Consider the following 18,694-nt stretch of genomic DNA (forward strand, 5'->3'; position numbering starts at 1 on the left):
TTGGGTCCACAACCGTTGGGCTGAAATACCCCCGGTCTGTTGGCTCACGCACATAGCAGTAAAGCCTCAACCTAGAATCGTACTATGTCGACATATGTAACAGATAAATATATAATCATTTAGCAGGCAATCAGACGGATCTACATATCACTATTGGTGGTTGTCGAGGCCAACAAAATAAATGCCCTAAATATTACACACTAAAATAGTGTATAGTGGTAAATGGATCGAATCCGCAGAGATTGGCTCAATTTTATAACTCTATGAAAGATCTATTTGTAAAAATACTTGTAAAATAACAATAAAAATAAAAATAGGGGGTTGGTCTTTTTAAATACTTGAAATAAAACTAGGATTAAACTAAGATTTAAATGGACAACTCAACAAAAATAAGGGTTTGATGTAAAATCAATAAGAGAAAGATGGTCGACTTAAGGTTTCCTCACTTTGACTTTTGATGAACATATCATTAGAATCCAATAGTGCAATACTTGTTTTAAATCCTTAATTTGACTGTAGTAATCCAAGAAGTTTGAGATTACATTTCTTTTGGAAACGACAATTATATTAAGAGGGGAGAGCCTCACCTAGCAAGTAACTAGATGAGGATCCCAAAAACAAACGTACATAAGAGCATAGTTGTCAATAGCGACCATAGCGGTCGCTATAGCGAATAGCGTGGCGAAGCGGTCGATGACCGCTATGGACTAAATAGCGACAGAAAGCGGGACTTTTATCGATTGGGTTTATTTTTTCTTTATTTTTTCTTTATTTTTTTTTATTTTTTTTTAAAAAGAACTGGAATAAACGTATTAGGGTTGGCGCTAACTAAAATCCAATCTCGTTCCTCTCCCGCCTCTATGATTTAGACTTGCTCTGCTCTGAATCCTTGCGTCCACCTCCTAAATACGTATAAACATTGCTAAATACGTATAATAGGTATATAATAATTATCTTTTAATACTTTTATACCTATCGCTAAATATGAAATAGCGGTCGCTATTTACCGCTATTCGCTACGTAGCTTATAGGTGGCCTGTCGCTATTTACCGCTATTCGCTATCGATAACTATGCATAAGAGTATAGGTTTTACACACCAGTAAATGGGGACACTAACCATTCGTCCCAATTACAGATTTCTTTCCTACCCCTGTGTTTACACCAATAAAATACTATCGTTTTAATACTTCCGGTCGCCTGGATTATAGAAACTCCTTCATTGTCAAATAAACGTTTGTTCCGAAACCTCCATATACACCATAGCATCCCATAGCATATGATTAATAGCCGTTTCCTTTTCTTGGGACAACTACCCCACGCAGAAATGGCATGAAGTAGATCTCCAGTAGTCTATAAAGAGCAATGATCAAGAGTTACACCGCACCATCTCATAATGTTCTCACGAATTCTAGATGCAAACGGACAGCCAACGAGAACATGATCAACATTTTCCTGTTGTCCAATACACAAGTTGCACAACAAAGAATTGACCATAATACCCCTCGATATCAACTTAGCAGCAACAGGTAATCTGCACTGCGCAGCCTTCCAAATGAAACATAAAACCTTAATGGGAACAACTTTGTACCAGTTAATTGTCAAGGGGCCTAGGACAGGGCTAGGGTGTTTATCTAGGATTTTCCGAACTGAACTAACAGTATACCTGCCATCCTCTGTTAGTTTACATTTGAAGTAGTCATTCCCCTGGGCAAGCCGAATACCATAGAGGTCACTGACGAGAGCCTGGACAGCAGACCCAAGGCCAAGGTCAGAAGGATGAGACTTCCAATTCCAAGAGAAGGTTGTCCCTGATATTCTGTCAGCAATTGAACATTTCTTCCTGGCTTCCAATTCAAATAATGAGGGGTATTTGTCTTTTAAGTTCCCTGAACTCAACCAAGGATCGTACCAGAATAGAGTTTCATTCCCTGATTGCACCTCCATCTTGAATATATCATGAACACCTAATCCATGCATCGCCAGTTTATTTTTAATTTTTCCGATGGTGCTCCAGACCCCACTGACATTCCGATTAGAAAAGTGTCCAAAAGGCTTGTTATTCAAATTGTGAATCCCATGTATTACCTTAGCCCAAAGATGTTGCCCCTCATTTTTTATACGCCACCACCACTTAATAAGTAACCCAATGTTTAGTGCCTGTATCGATCCCACCCCCAGTCCGCCTTCACTCTTGGCAGCTAGGACTTTTTCCTAAGCCACCCAATGTATTTTCCTCTTATCCTCACAGCCACCCCATAAAAAGGCTCTTCTTATTTTCTCCATTTCATCTACTATTCCACTCGGGGCTTTAAATAACGATAAATAGTATGTGGGAAGATTACCGAGGACATACTTAATTAGAGTTAGTCTACCCCCGAAGGAGAGGGATTTGGCCTTCCATAATGATAACTTTGAATGAAATTTCTTTAATATTGGCTGCCAATTCTTTTTAGGATTCATGTTGGCACCAACTGGGACCCCAAGGTAATCAAACGGCAGCACCCCAGCTTCACAGCCCAATAAACTTGCCCAATTCGATGTTTCTTGCGTGGAGGATCCAATACCAAAGACTCTTGATTTGTGGAAGTTCACCTTGAGGCTTGATGATATATGAAAACACCTGAGTATACGTGCCAAATTTTTTAGGTTAGCTCTAGACCATTCACCAATAAACAACGCATCATCCGCGTAAAATAGATGAGATAAAGTTGGTCCATTTCCAGGAATTTGAATCCCTTTAAAGATCCCCTTATCCCTGGCAGATTTGAGAGCCACATTTAAGCCCTCCATGGCAATAATGAATAAGTATGGAGAGAGAGGGTCCCCTTGTCTCACTCCTTTAGAGATAGAGAATTCTTTAGTTGGAGAACCATTGATAATAATGGATGCCCTAGAAGACTTCAAACTTATCACAAATACATAATTTCCTTCTCAACCTTTCACACCATTTCTTGCAAATAAATACTCGCAATTTAATTCTTTGAGAGAGAGAGAGAGTTGTGTTTCTCAAATTTGTTGAACCCCATGTAGGGGCATGGTGTAGCCTCACACCCTAAAGGCCACCTTAGCAACTGAACTGTCGATACAAGTACATCATATCTCTCAAATTTGATGACTGTCATGTGTAGAGGTATGGTGTAGCGGTGCACTCCCGAGGTCATGTTAGCTCATTAGACCCACCAGACGAGTATGTAGTGTGGTTTTATAAGTAAAAACTAATGTTTTGACTTGCCACCTAATCGGGGTGTTTGATAGCCTCTTAATGAGACCATTAATAGGTATCCTCTAAATGGTTGAACCGGTCAAAGCAAAGCACGTGACAAAACATGCGGATGAAGTTGACAAATAAGCAAAGCACATGGTAGAGATTGAAGCAAAGTTCTAACAACACATACAACCGCAACAAGAAAAAAAATGATTTGCGACGTGAACATTTGAAAAATACTTCGTAGACAAGAAATGATCGAGCAGGAGCGGCGTGAGCTAGAAGATATTATGAACGACTTGGTAATTTTTGTAACATTCGATTCCAGGTACTTCTTCTTTGGTTCCTTAAGTTTATGAATTTTGGCAATTTTGGTCCCTCATACATTGGGCGTACATTTGGTACGCGTAGCATACGAGATCGCTGGGTCGTGAGGGTTTTAGCCACGTAGGTTGGGCGTACGTGGTGTACGTAGGGCATACATCTGCTTGGGTCAAACCCTCATTTTTACGGTTTGAACCATATTTAACCATCATTATAGCCTTTTTACCTCTACCCTCATCAACCTCCATTGTTCATTTTGTCCCATTGAAACCCTAAGTCATCATTTGAGTGTTCTTGAGCTTGAAAGTAATTTTGGGGCATTTTTGTGTGTATTCAAAAAGAAGGAGCTTGGAGACCAAGCATTTGTTGAGGTTAAGATTTTAAATCCAGATTCTTCATCAACTTTGGGAGCTAGAGAAGGTATAAAGTTCTTATTTTGATGATTAATTTTGATAGCTAGAGTTTAGGGCTTGTTGTGGGCTTTATTTTGCCTCATGGGTTCTCTTTGTGAGTTTAGGCAACTCCAAGAGTTAGATATGTTAGATCTCAGCCTCTTTGTTGTTCTTGATGCATAAAAATGTCATCATGATGGTTGTTATTGGCCCATGCAAGAGTTAGAGTTCTTATTATGAGTATTGTTGGACAAAAATGGATGTTGGGTTCCAATAAGACATGATAAGGGTTAAAGTTTGCAACTTTATGTATTAGAGCCCTAAAATGGACGAGATCTGAAAGTTGGACCTTATGGCTAAATGGATTAAGCACTAAATTGCTTAGGGTGGCAAGCAGCCCAGTATGTTGAGCGTACCAAGTGGTACGTTGCGCGTACTGGCGGTCGAATACGCCAAGCGTACAATATGACGTCGAGCGTACACCTCATAGTAGGTTTCTAAACTTTGGTTGGGCTTTGGACTTTTAGGCCTTAGTTAGGTTTTGGGCCTTAGCCTGTTTAAAGTATGAGTGGGCCTCATGATTCTGCTAGTGGGCCTTAAGTTGTATGTGTTGGGCCTTTATGGACCTTGGGGGCCATTATTGTGTTATTAGGTCAAGTTTGTTAGACCCATTATGGGAAGGATAAAATGGCCTTTTATCCTAGGAGTGTGGGTTTGGGATTTTAGACCCACGGTTATGGTTTATAACCTAATTTTGATTAAGGTGATTTGTTTGTGTTTAGTAAGTGTGGGTTTGGGATTTTAGACCCACGGTTATGGTTTATAACCTAATTTTGATTAAGGTGATTTGTTTGTGTTTAGTGTGGGATCGACTAGTTCTGTAGCCGAGCAGCTAGTTATTTATTAGTGGACTGAGGTGAGTTTTCTCATTGTATTAATGGGTCGAAGGCACCAAGATCGGCCCATCACTTATTATATAGGATGCTAGTTTTATTTGTGATATGTGTGTGAAAGACCAGGATTTGGCCGCTGGCAATTGTATGAAAGACTAGGGTGTGGCCTTTAGCATCTGTATGAAAGACCTCTTGGATTAGTGTCTAAGTCCATAACTACTTTGGTATGTACTTGACCCGATGGTGCATGGTCCTTTTGGGTTGCCTTCACCAAAGCAACTTGATAGGATGAATTATGGAGAGAAAGGATTAAATATGATTGATTAATATATTATGAGAATAATATATTAAAAGAGAAATCATATTGTTTAATTAATATTAGTCAATAATTAATTGGTAATTAGTTTTGTGACTAAAAGAGATTAATTAAACTTAAGGGACTGGAATTGTAATTATAAGATAATTACAATTTGGGCCATGGATTGCCTTAAAATAAGGAGTGGACGAATTATATGGGGAAGCCCATAAGGAAATCGTCCAAGGGCTTAAGGAAAGGGATCCATGGGTTGCTTAGGGCTTAAGCATCCAAATTAGGGTTTCCTTGTTAGATAACCCTAATAGCCTCACTATATATATGACCCTTATGACCCAAAAACGTGGTGGAGCTTTATTCTAGGGTTAGAACACATTTTGGGCAGCCTCCATCCTCTCTCCTCTTCATCCTCTTGCTTATGGTGTTTGTGAACCATTAGAGGAGTGACATTTGTGACTCTAAGCTTTCTAAAGTCAATACAAGGAGATTTGGGATTGTTATTGCTACATAACAATCAAGGTAATATCTTAAACCCATTCTTATGTTAATATGATTACTTGAATGCTAGAATTAGGGTTTATAGTCTTGGATAACTTGCATGTATAATAGAGAAACCTAGATCCAAGCATTAGGGTTTGTATGAGCACATAGGATGTTCTTAGGACCAAAACCCATCAGTGGTATCAGAGCCTAGACTGGTTTCTATTGTATTGATGCATTGTATGATTGAAAAATTCTATTTTTGTGGTTCTGGAGGCTGGACTCGCCGAGTGCATGCTGACTCGATGAATCCATGCCTGACTCGGCGAGTCGGCTCGTCAGAAGGAGGGAAAACCGGGATTTCTTGCTGTTTTTGCTTAAGGATAGTTGCCTTATCATATTAGATCAATATAAATCCGATTTTATGATATATTTGACTATATTCTTGATCTAATTGAAGATATTTATCAATTAATAAAATATTTGTTTCCTTATGTGATAATTGATTAATTATTTTGATTAAATTGGTAAATTGTTTTGCAAGAAATCACTAAATAAATCAAATATGGATAATTATGTGATTAAATGTTAATTTAGATTATTTGTTATTTGATCCTTGTTGTTATGAAAAATTTCATGTTTTCCCCTTTAAGTTCTATAGTTTAGATTTGAACCCAAAAGTTTTGTTGTTTTGAAATTTAAATAGTTGAAACCCTAATGTTTTAAAAAAGGTTTCAAAACTTGCCCTCAAGTTTTGGAATTTAAATTTTGATTAATAGTTTATTTTTGATGTATATTTAAATTCTAAACCCTAATGTTTTGAAATGTTTCAAAACTTGCCCTCAAGTTTTGGAATTTAAAAGTTGATTAAAAGTTTAATTAGGAATGTTAAATTCTAAAACTCTAGTATTGTTTTGAAAAAGTTCAAATTACACCCTTATGGTTTTATTAATTAATTAAGGTGTATAATTAAAAGAAGTTTAATAAATCCATAAAGTTTTTGGTTTAAAATTTAATTGAATTAAAAGTATAATTGTTAAATTTGACCACCTAATATTTTAAAAGTGTAAAATACACCCTATACTATATATATATATAACATTAAAAGTCTAACATTATATATATGTATGAGTAAAAGTCAGTCTTACCGTTAGTAGGCCTCATTCACGAAGCTGGTCTATAAGGGGTATTTAAGGAAATTGCCTATAAAATGGCGATTGAATGGGTATCCAATCTTACCCACCGCACTCTTGACTAGTGGAGGGTCGTTAGCCGAACGGGTAGGATAGGACGAAACCTTCCATTATAAGTATAATGAATTACTAAAGTAACTAAATATTTTTCGAATTCCCAATCTTAGTTACTTAGGCAAAGTGAATTGATGCAATTCCATGAAATTACACTTTGTACCCTTGCGAAGACGTTAGTGGAGCGTGTGTGGTTTACCGGCACACAAAATGGTTCTAAGCAAAGGTAGCAAAGGGTGACTCAATGTTTTTCATAGTTCGGTGGAGCGTGTGTGGTTTACCGGCACATCGAATAGGTGACTGTAACATGTGATGGCACCATGTAAGTTTGCATGGTTATTCACACCCGCTTTGTGATCCTTGGCATCCCAGTCACAAACAAGAGGGGCATATCGAGATTTAAACATGCCATTCAAAGTTCAATGAATCTCAAAGGATCTAGGAGTTTTCATATATTTAAAACTTAAATTTTTTTTTTCGCTTTTCGTGGTGGAAATTAATGAATCGTCATTCACTTACCTTCAAATATTCTGCAATTAGGGTTACGGCATCCCTCTCCCGAGTTGTAGAATATTGTGTTGGGTCCTAGCCTTAGTATTTCATTTGGGTGATTTACTAAGGACTCAATCAATCAACTAACTTGAATTTTTTTTCTCCCGTTTTGTAGATGTCAAAGTTCGACAACTATGGTCTTCCCAAATCCCGTGGAACAAGCTTTCCACATGAAGATGGTATTCCACGATTCGATCGAGGAACAAGAAATCAGTCTTCACTTCCTCCACCTCCTCCAATTGTTCTCCCTAACCCACAAGTTCAAAGGCTTGAAAAGTTCAAGATCACTCAAGCCCTTTTGGCAAGTAAACATAAAGAAGGAAAGTCGGTGTGTGCACACGTCCTAGGGATGAAGTCACACATTGATAGGTTAAAAATGTTGGGATCCGTTGTCTGTGAGGAAATGACTGTTGATTGGGTTCTTCAGTCACTTCCTAACTCATATAGTGAGTTCGTAAGAGAGTACTATATGATGAACCGCGACGTGACCCTTATAGATCTCACATATATGCTTACTGCTACTGAATCAACAATGGTTTGGCGCAATAGAAAAGCAAAGTTGATTGGTGAATCTGCCTTCAAGACCTCTATGGATATAGACAATGGCAACGAAAGACATGCTATGATTGAAAAGTTTGATCATAAGAGAAAGGCAATGTCTGAAGTAGTTCCATGTCATGTTCCAAAAGAGTCAATTTGCTTTTATTGCCAAGAGAAGGGGCATTGGAGACGAAGCTGCCCCATTTACCTAAGAGATCTAAGAGATGGGAGAGTCGAAACGTATGGCTCTAATATAGGTAAAATCCATTAACTAACTCTTTTAAGCTTCTATTCTAGATTCTTAATACATAATGTGATAAGATTGCAATTGATGTTTTGTAGGATCGAAGAAAAGAAAGGAAGCTTAAGGGAAGAAGTGAGCAGAATCTAACCGTGAAGGAATGGATTTCGATCGCATTTCTCGAAGATTAGATTCTTGAGCTACTACTTAGAGTTAGAATTAGATTGCTAAGAAAGATGTATTAGCATAGTTTTTCAATGAATTGCATTGTAAGGATAAATTTTTTCCGCAATAAAATAAATTTTGATTTTATATTATTTATTTATCCTTACAATGGCGTGTATGAAAAATTGATGTTAAAATGTTTCTATTATTAGCAATAATGGATTTGGTTCTTATTATGGAAAGTCGAGAATTTACCAAATAGGGAGAGTTTCTCATCGCCCAAGTTTCAATTGGACAGAAACTTGGAATCATGCAACTTGGTTGCACGATGAATGAGAAATTTCATATTTGGAAATTAGACTAATTCATTGACAAAGTGTCAAGTGAAGGACTTGGAGATCGAATACACAAAGTTGCGTGTTGATCAAGTCCACCATAAGAGTAACAAAGATATTTGTCATGATTTACTAAAGGTTTAGTAAATATGATTATACTTACAAGATTAAGTGTAATTCTGAACTGATTGAAAAAGTTTAAATCAATAGCAGAACGAATAAGAAGAATCAAGTAGGCAGAAAGATAAAAGTTTCTCCATTCTAAGAAGAAGGGAGAGTGGCTTTTATGCTTTATGATAGGTCTTAATGATTAAGAACCATATCTCAATTGATCCTCTAAGTGAGTCTTAGTACAATTGTATGTCTAAGAAGAGGAATCAAGAATTGAAGAAATGGTTAAATCAAGAAGTCAATCATACTTCGTTCCAAAACAAGTCTTAGAGTTAAGATTGTGATATTGAGTGATAAGTATTAAGAAGGTTTATAGCATTCATCAAATATGGAAAAGTTGTGATGTATTGGATAAGACAAAGACCAACTAGGACCAATTTATGAAATATTTTGATAAAAGCTACACTAACTCTTGAATATTTGTTTGTTAAGAAATGGTTATTAACAAGAGAATCGTATGTGTCAAGGAGTCAGTGGGAGTCTTAATGGTCTTAAGAGGATTCAAGAACAAATCAAATAAACCTTATCGATCATCACTAGCACACGAGTTGAGGTTTACAACCTATCGTGTTGACATCACTTTGTTTCTGTCCTGTTCCAATTGAGTTAATTATGCATGTGAGTTCTATGAGTTCTCATTTTGAACGCATAAAAGGCAAGGCACCTTAATCAATGAAAGGTACATTGATAGGAAAGGGTGAGCTGCTTAACTACTTGGAAGACATGGTGGGCAGCTGTGCTACCATAAGGCAAGAAATCAATATTTAGAAAGTTCGATCCATATGAGTTTGAATTTGTCGTAAACTTTGGTTTTAACAAATTCACATGGATAGGAACAAATACACCGTTTAAATCTAAGTGTCATAAGATTTCCTCCTTCATGAAAATGATTGTGAGGAAATACTTTCACTAAGAAAGATTTTAAGAAGATAGTGATTGTAAAATTGCATTCTCGAATTCGATTATGGTTACGATATCCCTTTCCATAATTTGAATTGTGAGGTTTGGCAATTGTTTAGACACACATATGAACTATCTAAGACAAAGGTGTATAAGTTTAAGAGGCCTTGATAAAAGATTATCAAAGCATTAAGTATTAGAAACATGGACTTAAGAAATTCAATAGGTATTGTTTTTCTAAAAGTTAAGATGTTTATGAATACATGTCGAAGCTAGTGGGAGCATAAGTGTTATGTTTTATAATAATCATCATGATAGTGGGAGCATAAATGTTATGATTGTATGATTATTAAGGCAAGTATTGCAAGTTGGCAATATTAATTATAGAAAACAAGAGTTATACCTTGCAAAGTCGTAAGGGTTGTAAAGTTATTTTGCTATAATTAAGGGAGAGAATATTATGCTTCATTTCAAATCTAAAGGCTTAGGTTGAGAAATGTTAATAAATTTAGTCAAAGGTACATAGTGTGTTCTTAAAATTTCGATTATGATTACGACATTCCTCTTCACAATTCGATTTTTGAGAACATAGCAAATAAAACATTATGCATCGTGTCTCATACGCTTCGGGTATAGGATTGATTGCAAATGCTTTAATATTTGACCATTCTAAAATTTTCCAAATGTATAGCGCATTTAGAGGGAAAAAGGACAAGAATCGGTTTTGACTAAGACAATTAAACAACTATCAAAGGACAATCCAAAGTTCGCCGAGGATTGGTCACTTGTGAGTAGTTGGAAGTATAGCATTGGAAGATATGGAAATGTTTCCATATTGGATGGACCATATCGACATTATTATGAATAGATAAGATTCTATTAAGAATGAGTTGTCATATGGAGAATATGGAAATGTGTCCATATTGGGAATTGAATATTGAAAATCTATGTCTAGATTAGAAACTTTTATGCAAAAGGATGTTCAAAGGAATGTTCTTTGAGTGAGAGACATCATATCTAAGGAATTGTATTGTAACAATCTCCGATAGAGGACTTTGTAATTTCATTGACAATAGTCTTTGTGACTTTGGTGCAGTGATATTACAAATGGATCGTTGCATAAAATGTTAGAATCTAGCATATTCTATAAGTGGCAAGAATTTGATACTCTTACACTTATGAAAAGGATTTGGAGTTGTGAAATGAGAATGATTGGAAATGTGTTCAATTTGATCTATTTCACAAAGTAAGAACCATAGGTAAACATTGTGTGCATGCTAGGAGCATGGGACAAGTGTTGTAATTCAAGTAAGAAGTTGATTACCCGAAACGACAAATAATGAGTAATCGATATAGTGATAAATAAAAGGGAGTTTTATTTATACTCAAAGGTTTGAGGCCATATGGGGTTAGTATTATTCTTGTGTTTCACTTTGCATGTTTTGACTTCCTGAATAATTTAATTGGTTAAGAACAGTTAAATTATTCGAACGGGCCACAGTCGTTCATATGTTGGAAGTAGGTATGAATGAAGACTGTCGTGAATTGGTGTGTGGATTGTCTAAAGAGCATTAGACATAAGCAAATGTTTGTTGCAACGTTCATGAGTGCTTATGAATATGATTTGAGCATTGGATCAAACCCACACCCACTTGGATCACTCCATGGATTGTATCACGAGTGATTGGTGAGACGATAACATCTTATATTCTTGAAACCGAGATGTGTGAGTTGTATCTTGCGAGTCGGTTGCATATTGATAATATGTAAACGCACCAGTAACTTGGTGTTATAAAACATATTGTTGTGTGTGATTCGGTGAGTGAGTGCAAGCAAGCATTGTATCAAAATTTATCTGTTCCTTTAATCCAAAGTAGGATAAAAGCGATATCTTTGGGCCCCTCGATGATTTAGTGATGACAAACGTAAATGCTCGGCCGGGCTAGGGCTAATTTGATTTGTTCAATTAGTCAGTCGTCATAAACCGTAAGTCGAGATATAGTACAAAGAGAATGATTAGAAATCATGTCTTACGATATCTAGAATGGAGGAATAAATGATCCCTTATCTAAGGACACGCGTATCTGATAGGATCAGAGTTGACAGCGGCTTTGGAAAGCTACGATTGCAGATCAGGATCTGAAGTCATATGCATAATAGCTATTAGACTTATCCAAGTGGGAGATTGTTGGATTAGTTTCTAAGTCCATAACTATTTTGGTATGTACTTGACCTGATGGTGCATGGTCCTTTTGGGTTGCCTTCACCAAAGCAACTTGATAGGATGAATTATGGAGAGAAAGGATTAAATATGATTTATTAATATATTATGAGAATAATATATTAAAAGAGAAATCATATTGTTTAATTAATATTAGTCAATAATTAATTGGTAATTAGTTTTGTGACTAAAAGAGATTAATTAAACTTAAGGGACTGGAATTGTAATTATAAGATAATTGCAATTTGGGCCATGGATTGCCTTAAAATAAGGAGTGGACGAATTCTATGGGGAAGCCCATAATGAAATCGTCCAAGGCCTTAAGGAAAGGGAACCATGGGTTGCTTAGGGCTTAAGCATCCAAATTAGGGTTTCCTTGTTAGATAACCCTAATAGCCTCACTATATATATGACCCTTATGACCCAAAAACGTGGTGGAGCTTTATTCTAGGGTTAGAACACGTTTTGGGCAGCCTCCATCCTCTCTCCTCTTCATCCTCTTGCTTATGGTGTTTGTGAACCATTAGAGGAGTGACATTTGTGACTCTAAGCGTTCTAAAGTCAATATAAGGAGATTTGAGATTGTTATTGCTACATAACAATCAAGGTAATATCTTAAACCCATTCTTATGTTAATATGATTACTTGAATGCTAGAATTAGGGTTTATAGTCTTGGATAACTTGCATGTACAATAGAGAAACCTAGATCCAAGCATTAAGGTTTGTATGAGCACATAGGATGTTCTTAGGACCAAAACCCATCAAGACCATGATCTGGCCCTGACACTTAAACGGAGACCAGGATTTGGCCCTCGACAGGAGTTTACTTTTAACACTATGATTTGGCCCATAACACTAACTTATTGATGTATGGTATGTGGCACTTTGAGGAAACTCACTAGGATTTTGCTTACAGTTTATATTTTTGGTTTTAGGTACTTTCGGTACTAAAGGGAAGGGCCCGACGTGATGACACATCATTCTCTCCCCACTGTTTAAAAATGAAAAAAATTATCATGGTTTTTTAGGCATTACAATTTTTAGAAGCAGCACCAAAGGTTTAGCGACTGAAGATGAGGAATTGGTACGAGAAACTAAATAAAGGATTAATGAAGAAGGAAATAAACTCGAACTCGTGGATTCACTTTTTGACAAAATGGATCCAAATGTTATAAACTCCATCCCATGGATTCACTTTTGACAAAATGGATCCAAATGTTAACGAGAGAGAGAGAGAGAGAGAGAGTTGTGTCTCTCAAATTTGTTGACCCCATGTGTAGGGCCATGGTGTAGCCTCACACCCCCTAGGCCACCTTAGAAATGACCAGACAAGTATGTCGTATCTCTCAAATTTGATGACTGTCATGTATAGGGGTATGGTGTAGCCGTGCACCTTCGAGCAGTGGCGGAGTAAAGGGGTATCCTCGGTAAAAAAAAATCGTGTAATACACAATAAGAAAAAAAAATTACACTACTGAATTTTTTTTGAGGGGTATCCCGGACTACTCCGGGATACATACTAAATCCACCAATGCCTCCGAGGTCATGTTAGCTCACTAAACCCACCAAACGTGTATGTAGTGTGATTTTGTAAATAAAAAACTAATTTTTTGACATGCCACCTAAAATAAATGATTTTTAACAACTAATCGGGGTGTTTGATAGCCTCTTAATGAGACCATTAAGAGGTAGTCTCTAAATGGTTGAACCGGTCAAAGCGTCCGATTTGTCGTTTTTTGGCCTCTAAATCGTTAAGAGTCCTATGAATCATTCAGCAAGAAGCTGGATATGAAGTATGAACCATTCATTTGTTAAAATTATTCCTTGTCTTACCCTTAACCTAAAAAACCTCTTTTATCTTTTTTCCGGAGTTGCCATCGACCCAAGCCCCACAAGACGTTGGCCCTTTTCTCCCTCACACTGACAACCACTTCTTCCACATCCGTCGGCCGCCACGACTTCCTCCACGTCTCCGTCTTTGCTTCCTCCCTTCTACTGCTGTGAAACAAAGACATCAGCCTTCTTCCACAAAATAAATAACTAACAACAAAAAAGATATGTTTAACTACTTACTTAGAAATACACCAAGAAATTTGGTATATTGTTGTCTTAATCATCAACAAGGCACCAATTATGAAAATACATATACCTAACATTTAAACTTAAATGAATCATTTAAGACATTCTAAAAGTTACACCGAAATTTTTTCGCAATGTTTTAACTAAATAGTAAATCTCAGTCGATTAATGTGACTAGTCATACTACAATAAAAACTATATCAACATTCTTGTTGAATAATTACCATATGAATGATAAAATCCTCAATAACTTCACCACCTCCTAAGCATATTTACAGCAAAAATATGTCAAACTCAAGCCATACAATTTAAGAGTCTATCTATCTTGTTGGGTCATCTTCAACCTGATTTCACTTGTTTTTCTGTTTTCAATTGGTTTAGGATAAATTCAACAGCCTCTTTTAAGGTTGCATTTCTGTTCTTTCTTCTGTGCAGGAGGATCAAAAATTTCTCTCATACCCTGTTTCAAAACAGGGATAAAATGGTAATTATTAATCTTGTAATAACAAGAAGATGGTAAAACTGTAAAACATATACATGACAAATCCGATACTTTTTTATGCTTAATCAAGATAGAGATGCATATTTTAAAATTACAGTTGGAAGGAAACAAACTCACAGAAATGAACACTTTACAAGCATCCTCCAATTCATCATTGATCAATTTTTCCTTTACTAATAAGGCTTGATTTAGCCCTTTCAACTCCTCTATTTCCTTTTCTTTTTCCTTCACATCTTTTTCAATCCACTCAATTTTCTTTTTTAATTCCATATTCTCATCACTCAAATTCTTCATCACTTCCATTTGCTTCATCTCTACTTCCTTATCATCATCAATCTTAATCTCAAGCTCCATGATTTTGTTCTGAAGCTTCTCATTATCTCTCTGTCATGTGTTCATAACTAAACTATTAGAAAACAATATCCAAAAACACGTGTAAGATTCAAGAAACAAAGTTTGTAACAAACCTTCTCATCAGATGCCAACTTCCACAATCTATCATATGCTTTCTTCTTCTCCAACATTGCCGATTTATTCTGCAAAATAGAAGATATAGTGAACTTATTATAAAATCATCCAAAGCATCAACAACAACAAATAACCATTACCATTTTCTTTTCACCATCATCATGTTGCAATTTCATTTGTAGATGCTCAATCATCTTGTTGGCTCTCTCTTTCATTTTTTTGAGATCTAATCAAGAACAAAATTAGGAATCTAAACATATAAGTATAACTTCATGAAACGCTTTAGAAATTACTACCTTTATTATAGTTCTCAATAAGCATATCGTTTTGTTTCATCACAGAAGCTATATGAGAATTTGCCATGCTTACTTGACACTGAATTTCTCTACTTTTTTTGCTCATGTCATCTAAGAGACTTTCCAACTCCATAACAAGTTTTGGGCTTTTTGTTTCATTTTCTTTTTCGATTTCAGAAAGAGTCTTCAAAGCCCAATTCTTTCTAAGAAAATCACCAACATGATCATTTGAGAAATAATCTTCATCCCTTGCAATCCAAGCATAGAGCTTATCATCTTTACACTTGTTGCTATCATTCCAATCTTTCCTCCCATGTTTCTTCACCTCAAAATCCTTCACAAACCTCATTGCATTATTAAAATCATCCAATTCTTTTCCAAACTTCACCAAAGCAAATCCTGAGTGACCAAACCAACTCCACAAAGGATAGACTTTTAGAGGTTTGTAGCCTTGTTTTATCCACTCATCCTTTAGATTTTTAGCCATATCACCCAAAAAACCATCATATAAATAGCTATCATCCTCGTGTTCAACTGGTATGTTGGCTACCACAGCCATCCAAGGCCAAACAACCAACTCTTCCTTATTAATGTCCCTCATAACGTTGTCACAATTCTCCTCTAAATCAGTGCTTTTACCACTTGACTCTGAATCCTTAAATTTAGAATCAAAATACCTCTCCAAATACTCCTCTAGTGCCATATGTTTGGCCTTTTCTTTCAAATCAGCACTTCTTGATTCTCTTGCGATTATACATGCATGTCTACAGAGGTCCTTGTAAGAGTATTCTTTACTCTCAAAACAATGAGGACATTTAAAAGTATTTTCTGAAGACAAGACTTTGACCTTATGTTCTCTTAGCTGCTTGTAATACTTGGATTTATATTCCTCAAACTCAAGATCACTAATGATTGTCTCTTGCTTTAGTTCAGTCATCGTACACCTATATTGCAAAATATCAAGCACAACAAATGAGAGATTTGTAACATCAATTCTTTATGGAACCCCTTTACCAAAAGCTTGACCTCGACATATTTTTACACTGTTTTGACTCACATAATCGACAATAATGTTATAAAAAAACTAATGTTTTTTTTTTTGTAACAAAAGATTAACAACAACAATGACAACATGTAACCCTATATTTGTTGGGTATGCTAAATGAATGGATTAAAGTACAAAGCAATATGATTCTATAGAAAACAAGTAGAATAACTCTTTAAATGGAAAAAAAATGTTAGAACAAGCATATAACCACAAGTAGGATAACCCTTTAAGTATCAAGAACCTGGTATAAGTACTACAAATTTTCATCATAGTGAGAGTCAACTACGTACAAGTAGAAAATCGTAAAAAGTGCCCTAGCAAGCATTAAACAAACATATTTGAAAAAAAAAAAATACTATGACACAGTTACAATTGTAATAAATTATCCAAGTTGACGTAATCATGAACAAAATACAGTATAAAAAATAAATCAGTATTGACAGAAATCCCAAATTCAAACCAACCATGATAATACAAAATCAGGATGCAGACAGAAAGATAGATCGGCAAAACTCAAAAATTTGAGATGTTCTTAGAGAAAAAGTTTACCTGGTTGGAAAAGAGGTCGAAGATATTGAGCGTGGTTTAACTGTTTAAGAAGTAAATAATATCGTAGAAGTCGAAGATTATTCGTTCGAAGTATCCGTGGGGCTGATAGCGTTGTTGCATAGTCACGATTCCGTTTCCTAATTTGCGTCGATTTCGTTTCCCGCCTATTGGTCAGAGACACAAGCTGTGAATCACGGCCATCTGCCATCACCACCAACTCATCGAACAGCTTCCTCTTTGATATCGTCGGTTTGAAAACTATTGACATATCTTGGTTTGGTTAAATGACTATTCTCAGTCGAAACATTCATGAGTTCAAATGTTTTTAGATGAACTTTTTATCTAAAAAGTACCAAAATATGTAATTATGGAAGACTACGCTAATTATGCAACTTTGATCACTTATAATGGTGGCAAAAAAGGAAACAATTTGATAACTATAAGTACCAGCCTTAATTGATAGTATTTTAGCTTCAAAATCTTGTTTTTCTTTTAGTGACAGGATATTAAATTCTTAAGTGCTATAAGGCAATGTTTTAAAAACCGGTTTGAACCGGTCGGTCGAACCGGTTGGACCGGGAACCGGCAGAGGAAGCGGTTCAACTATCACCGGCTTTATATTTATTTCTAAACCGGATTGAACCGGTCGGTTTTTGGAAAAACCCGGTTGAACCGGTCAAAATAAACCGGTTGAACCGGTTAAACCTAATAAAACCACATAAAAATAACCATTTATATAATAAACTTTGGTTATTTTTTTCAAATCTATTTAGTTTTTTCTAAATAAAAACACATGGTAAATTTTATAAATTTTTTTGATGTGTTTGTATTCATCTAAAACTCTTTTTTGTTTCGGTATTATATTTTATTTTCATTTTGACGTATATGGATTGATGTAAAACACTAAAACTTATGGTTATGTGTTATTTTAATATATTTGAATTTATCTACAAATTATTTTTATATGTATATTTAATGTTTGAACTTTTAAAATCAAATTCATAATTTATATATGTATGTATGTGTAGGAAAATAGAAAAAAATCTGAAAAATATAGAATCCGGTTCACCCGGCGGTCAAACCGGTTGAACCGGGAACCGGTCACCATACCGGTTCAACTAAAAAACCGGTTTTTAAAACATTGTTATAAGGTGTAAGTTGATGCAAACTCCTTATTTCAAACTCCTTACTCTAGATAGAAGGGATAATGACTTAAGAGGGTATTGACGTTTTCTGTTTGCCCATTTTAGGTCCCTAACGTATTTTTTGTGCGTATTATACCATTAAGGTTATTATAACCGTTTACAAATAGTCCTTTTAGAAGAAACCGGTAAAAAAGATTAATTCTAAACAGTTATAACAACCTTAATGGTGTAATACACACAAAAAATACGTTATGGATCTAATATAGACAAATGGAAAACGTTATTACCCTCATAAGTCATTATCCTCGTATGAAACTATAAACCCCTATATTAAATTTTTACTTTTTAAATAGGAAACTTGTAGGTCTTGAGGTTGGTAGTTTGGATGCTTTTAACCTCAGCCTTCTTTATAAATGGAAGTGGCGGTTCCTTAATGACAAGGGAGCTCTTTGGGTTAAAATTGTCAAATTTTGTCATAGGGAAGGTGGTGGTTTTTCGTACGATTCGAGAATAGGAACTAGAGGGGGTGTTTGGCAAAAGATTGTAGGATCCATTAATCATCTCCATGAGAATGGTTGTATTCCTTCTAATTACATGTATAGAGTGGTGGGGGATGGGACTCAAAC

At 35.6% G+C, this 18,694-nt stretch overlaps 2 protein-coding genes across 2 annotated transcripts; both read right to left on the reverse strand.

The window, feature by feature from the left end:
* Positions 1-1,351: 1,351 nt before the first annotated feature.
* LOC145067289 (uncharacterized) lies at positions 1,352-1,978 on the reverse strand. The gene has a single exon (XM_079014462.1). It carries the CDS (start codon positions 1,976-1,978, stop codon positions 1,352-1,354), a length of 627 nt encoding a protein of 208 aa, XP_078870588.1.
* A 12,470-nt stretch (positions 1,979-14,448) lies between these two features.
* Positions 14,449-16,263, reverse strand: LOC145067290 (protein INVOLVED IN DE NOVO 2-like). The gene is made up of 5 exons (XM_079014464.1): positions 15,327-16,263; positions 15,171-15,256; positions 15,030-15,098; positions 14,680-14,946; positions 14,449-14,520 (listed from the first exon to the last, which is right to left on the reverse strand). Exons 1-5 carry the CDS (start codon positions 16,261-16,263, stop codon positions 14,449-14,451), a joined length of 1,431 nt encoding a protein of 476 aa, XP_078870590.1.
* Positions 16,264-18,694: the final 2,431 nt, after the last annotated feature.

Source organism: Lactuca serriola, chromosome 8 (genome assembly GCF_051521515.1).
Source record: "Lactuca serriola cultivar US96UC23 chromosome 8, Lser_US96UC23_V15, whole genome shotgun sequence".
In the NCBI taxonomy this organism is placed as follows: domain Eukaryota; kingdom Viridiplantae; phylum Streptophyta; class Magnoliopsida; order Asterales; family Asteraceae; genus Lactuca; species Lactuca serriola.

What these genes read in the sequence shown, in the direction of transcription:
- LOC145067289 (XM_079014462.1), bottom strand. Translation starts at nt 1,978, where the DNA reads ATGCATGGATTAGGTGTTCATGATATATTCAAGATGGAGGTGCAATCA.
- LOC145067290 (XM_079014464.1), bottom strand. Translation starts at nt 16,263, where the DNA reads ATGACTGAACTAAAGCAAGAGACAATCATTAGTGATCTTGAGTTTGAG. An exon ending in AGTTGGCATCTGATGAGAAG is followed by an intron (nt 14,947 to 15,029) that starts GTTTGTTACAAA and finishes AACACATGACAG; the next exon opens with AGAGATAATGAGAAGCTTCA. An exon ending in CTTGTAAAGTGTTCATTTCT is followed by an intron (nt 14,521 to 14,679) that starts GTGAGTTTGTTT and finishes GTTTTGAAACAG; the next exon opens with GGTATGAGAGAAATTTTTGA.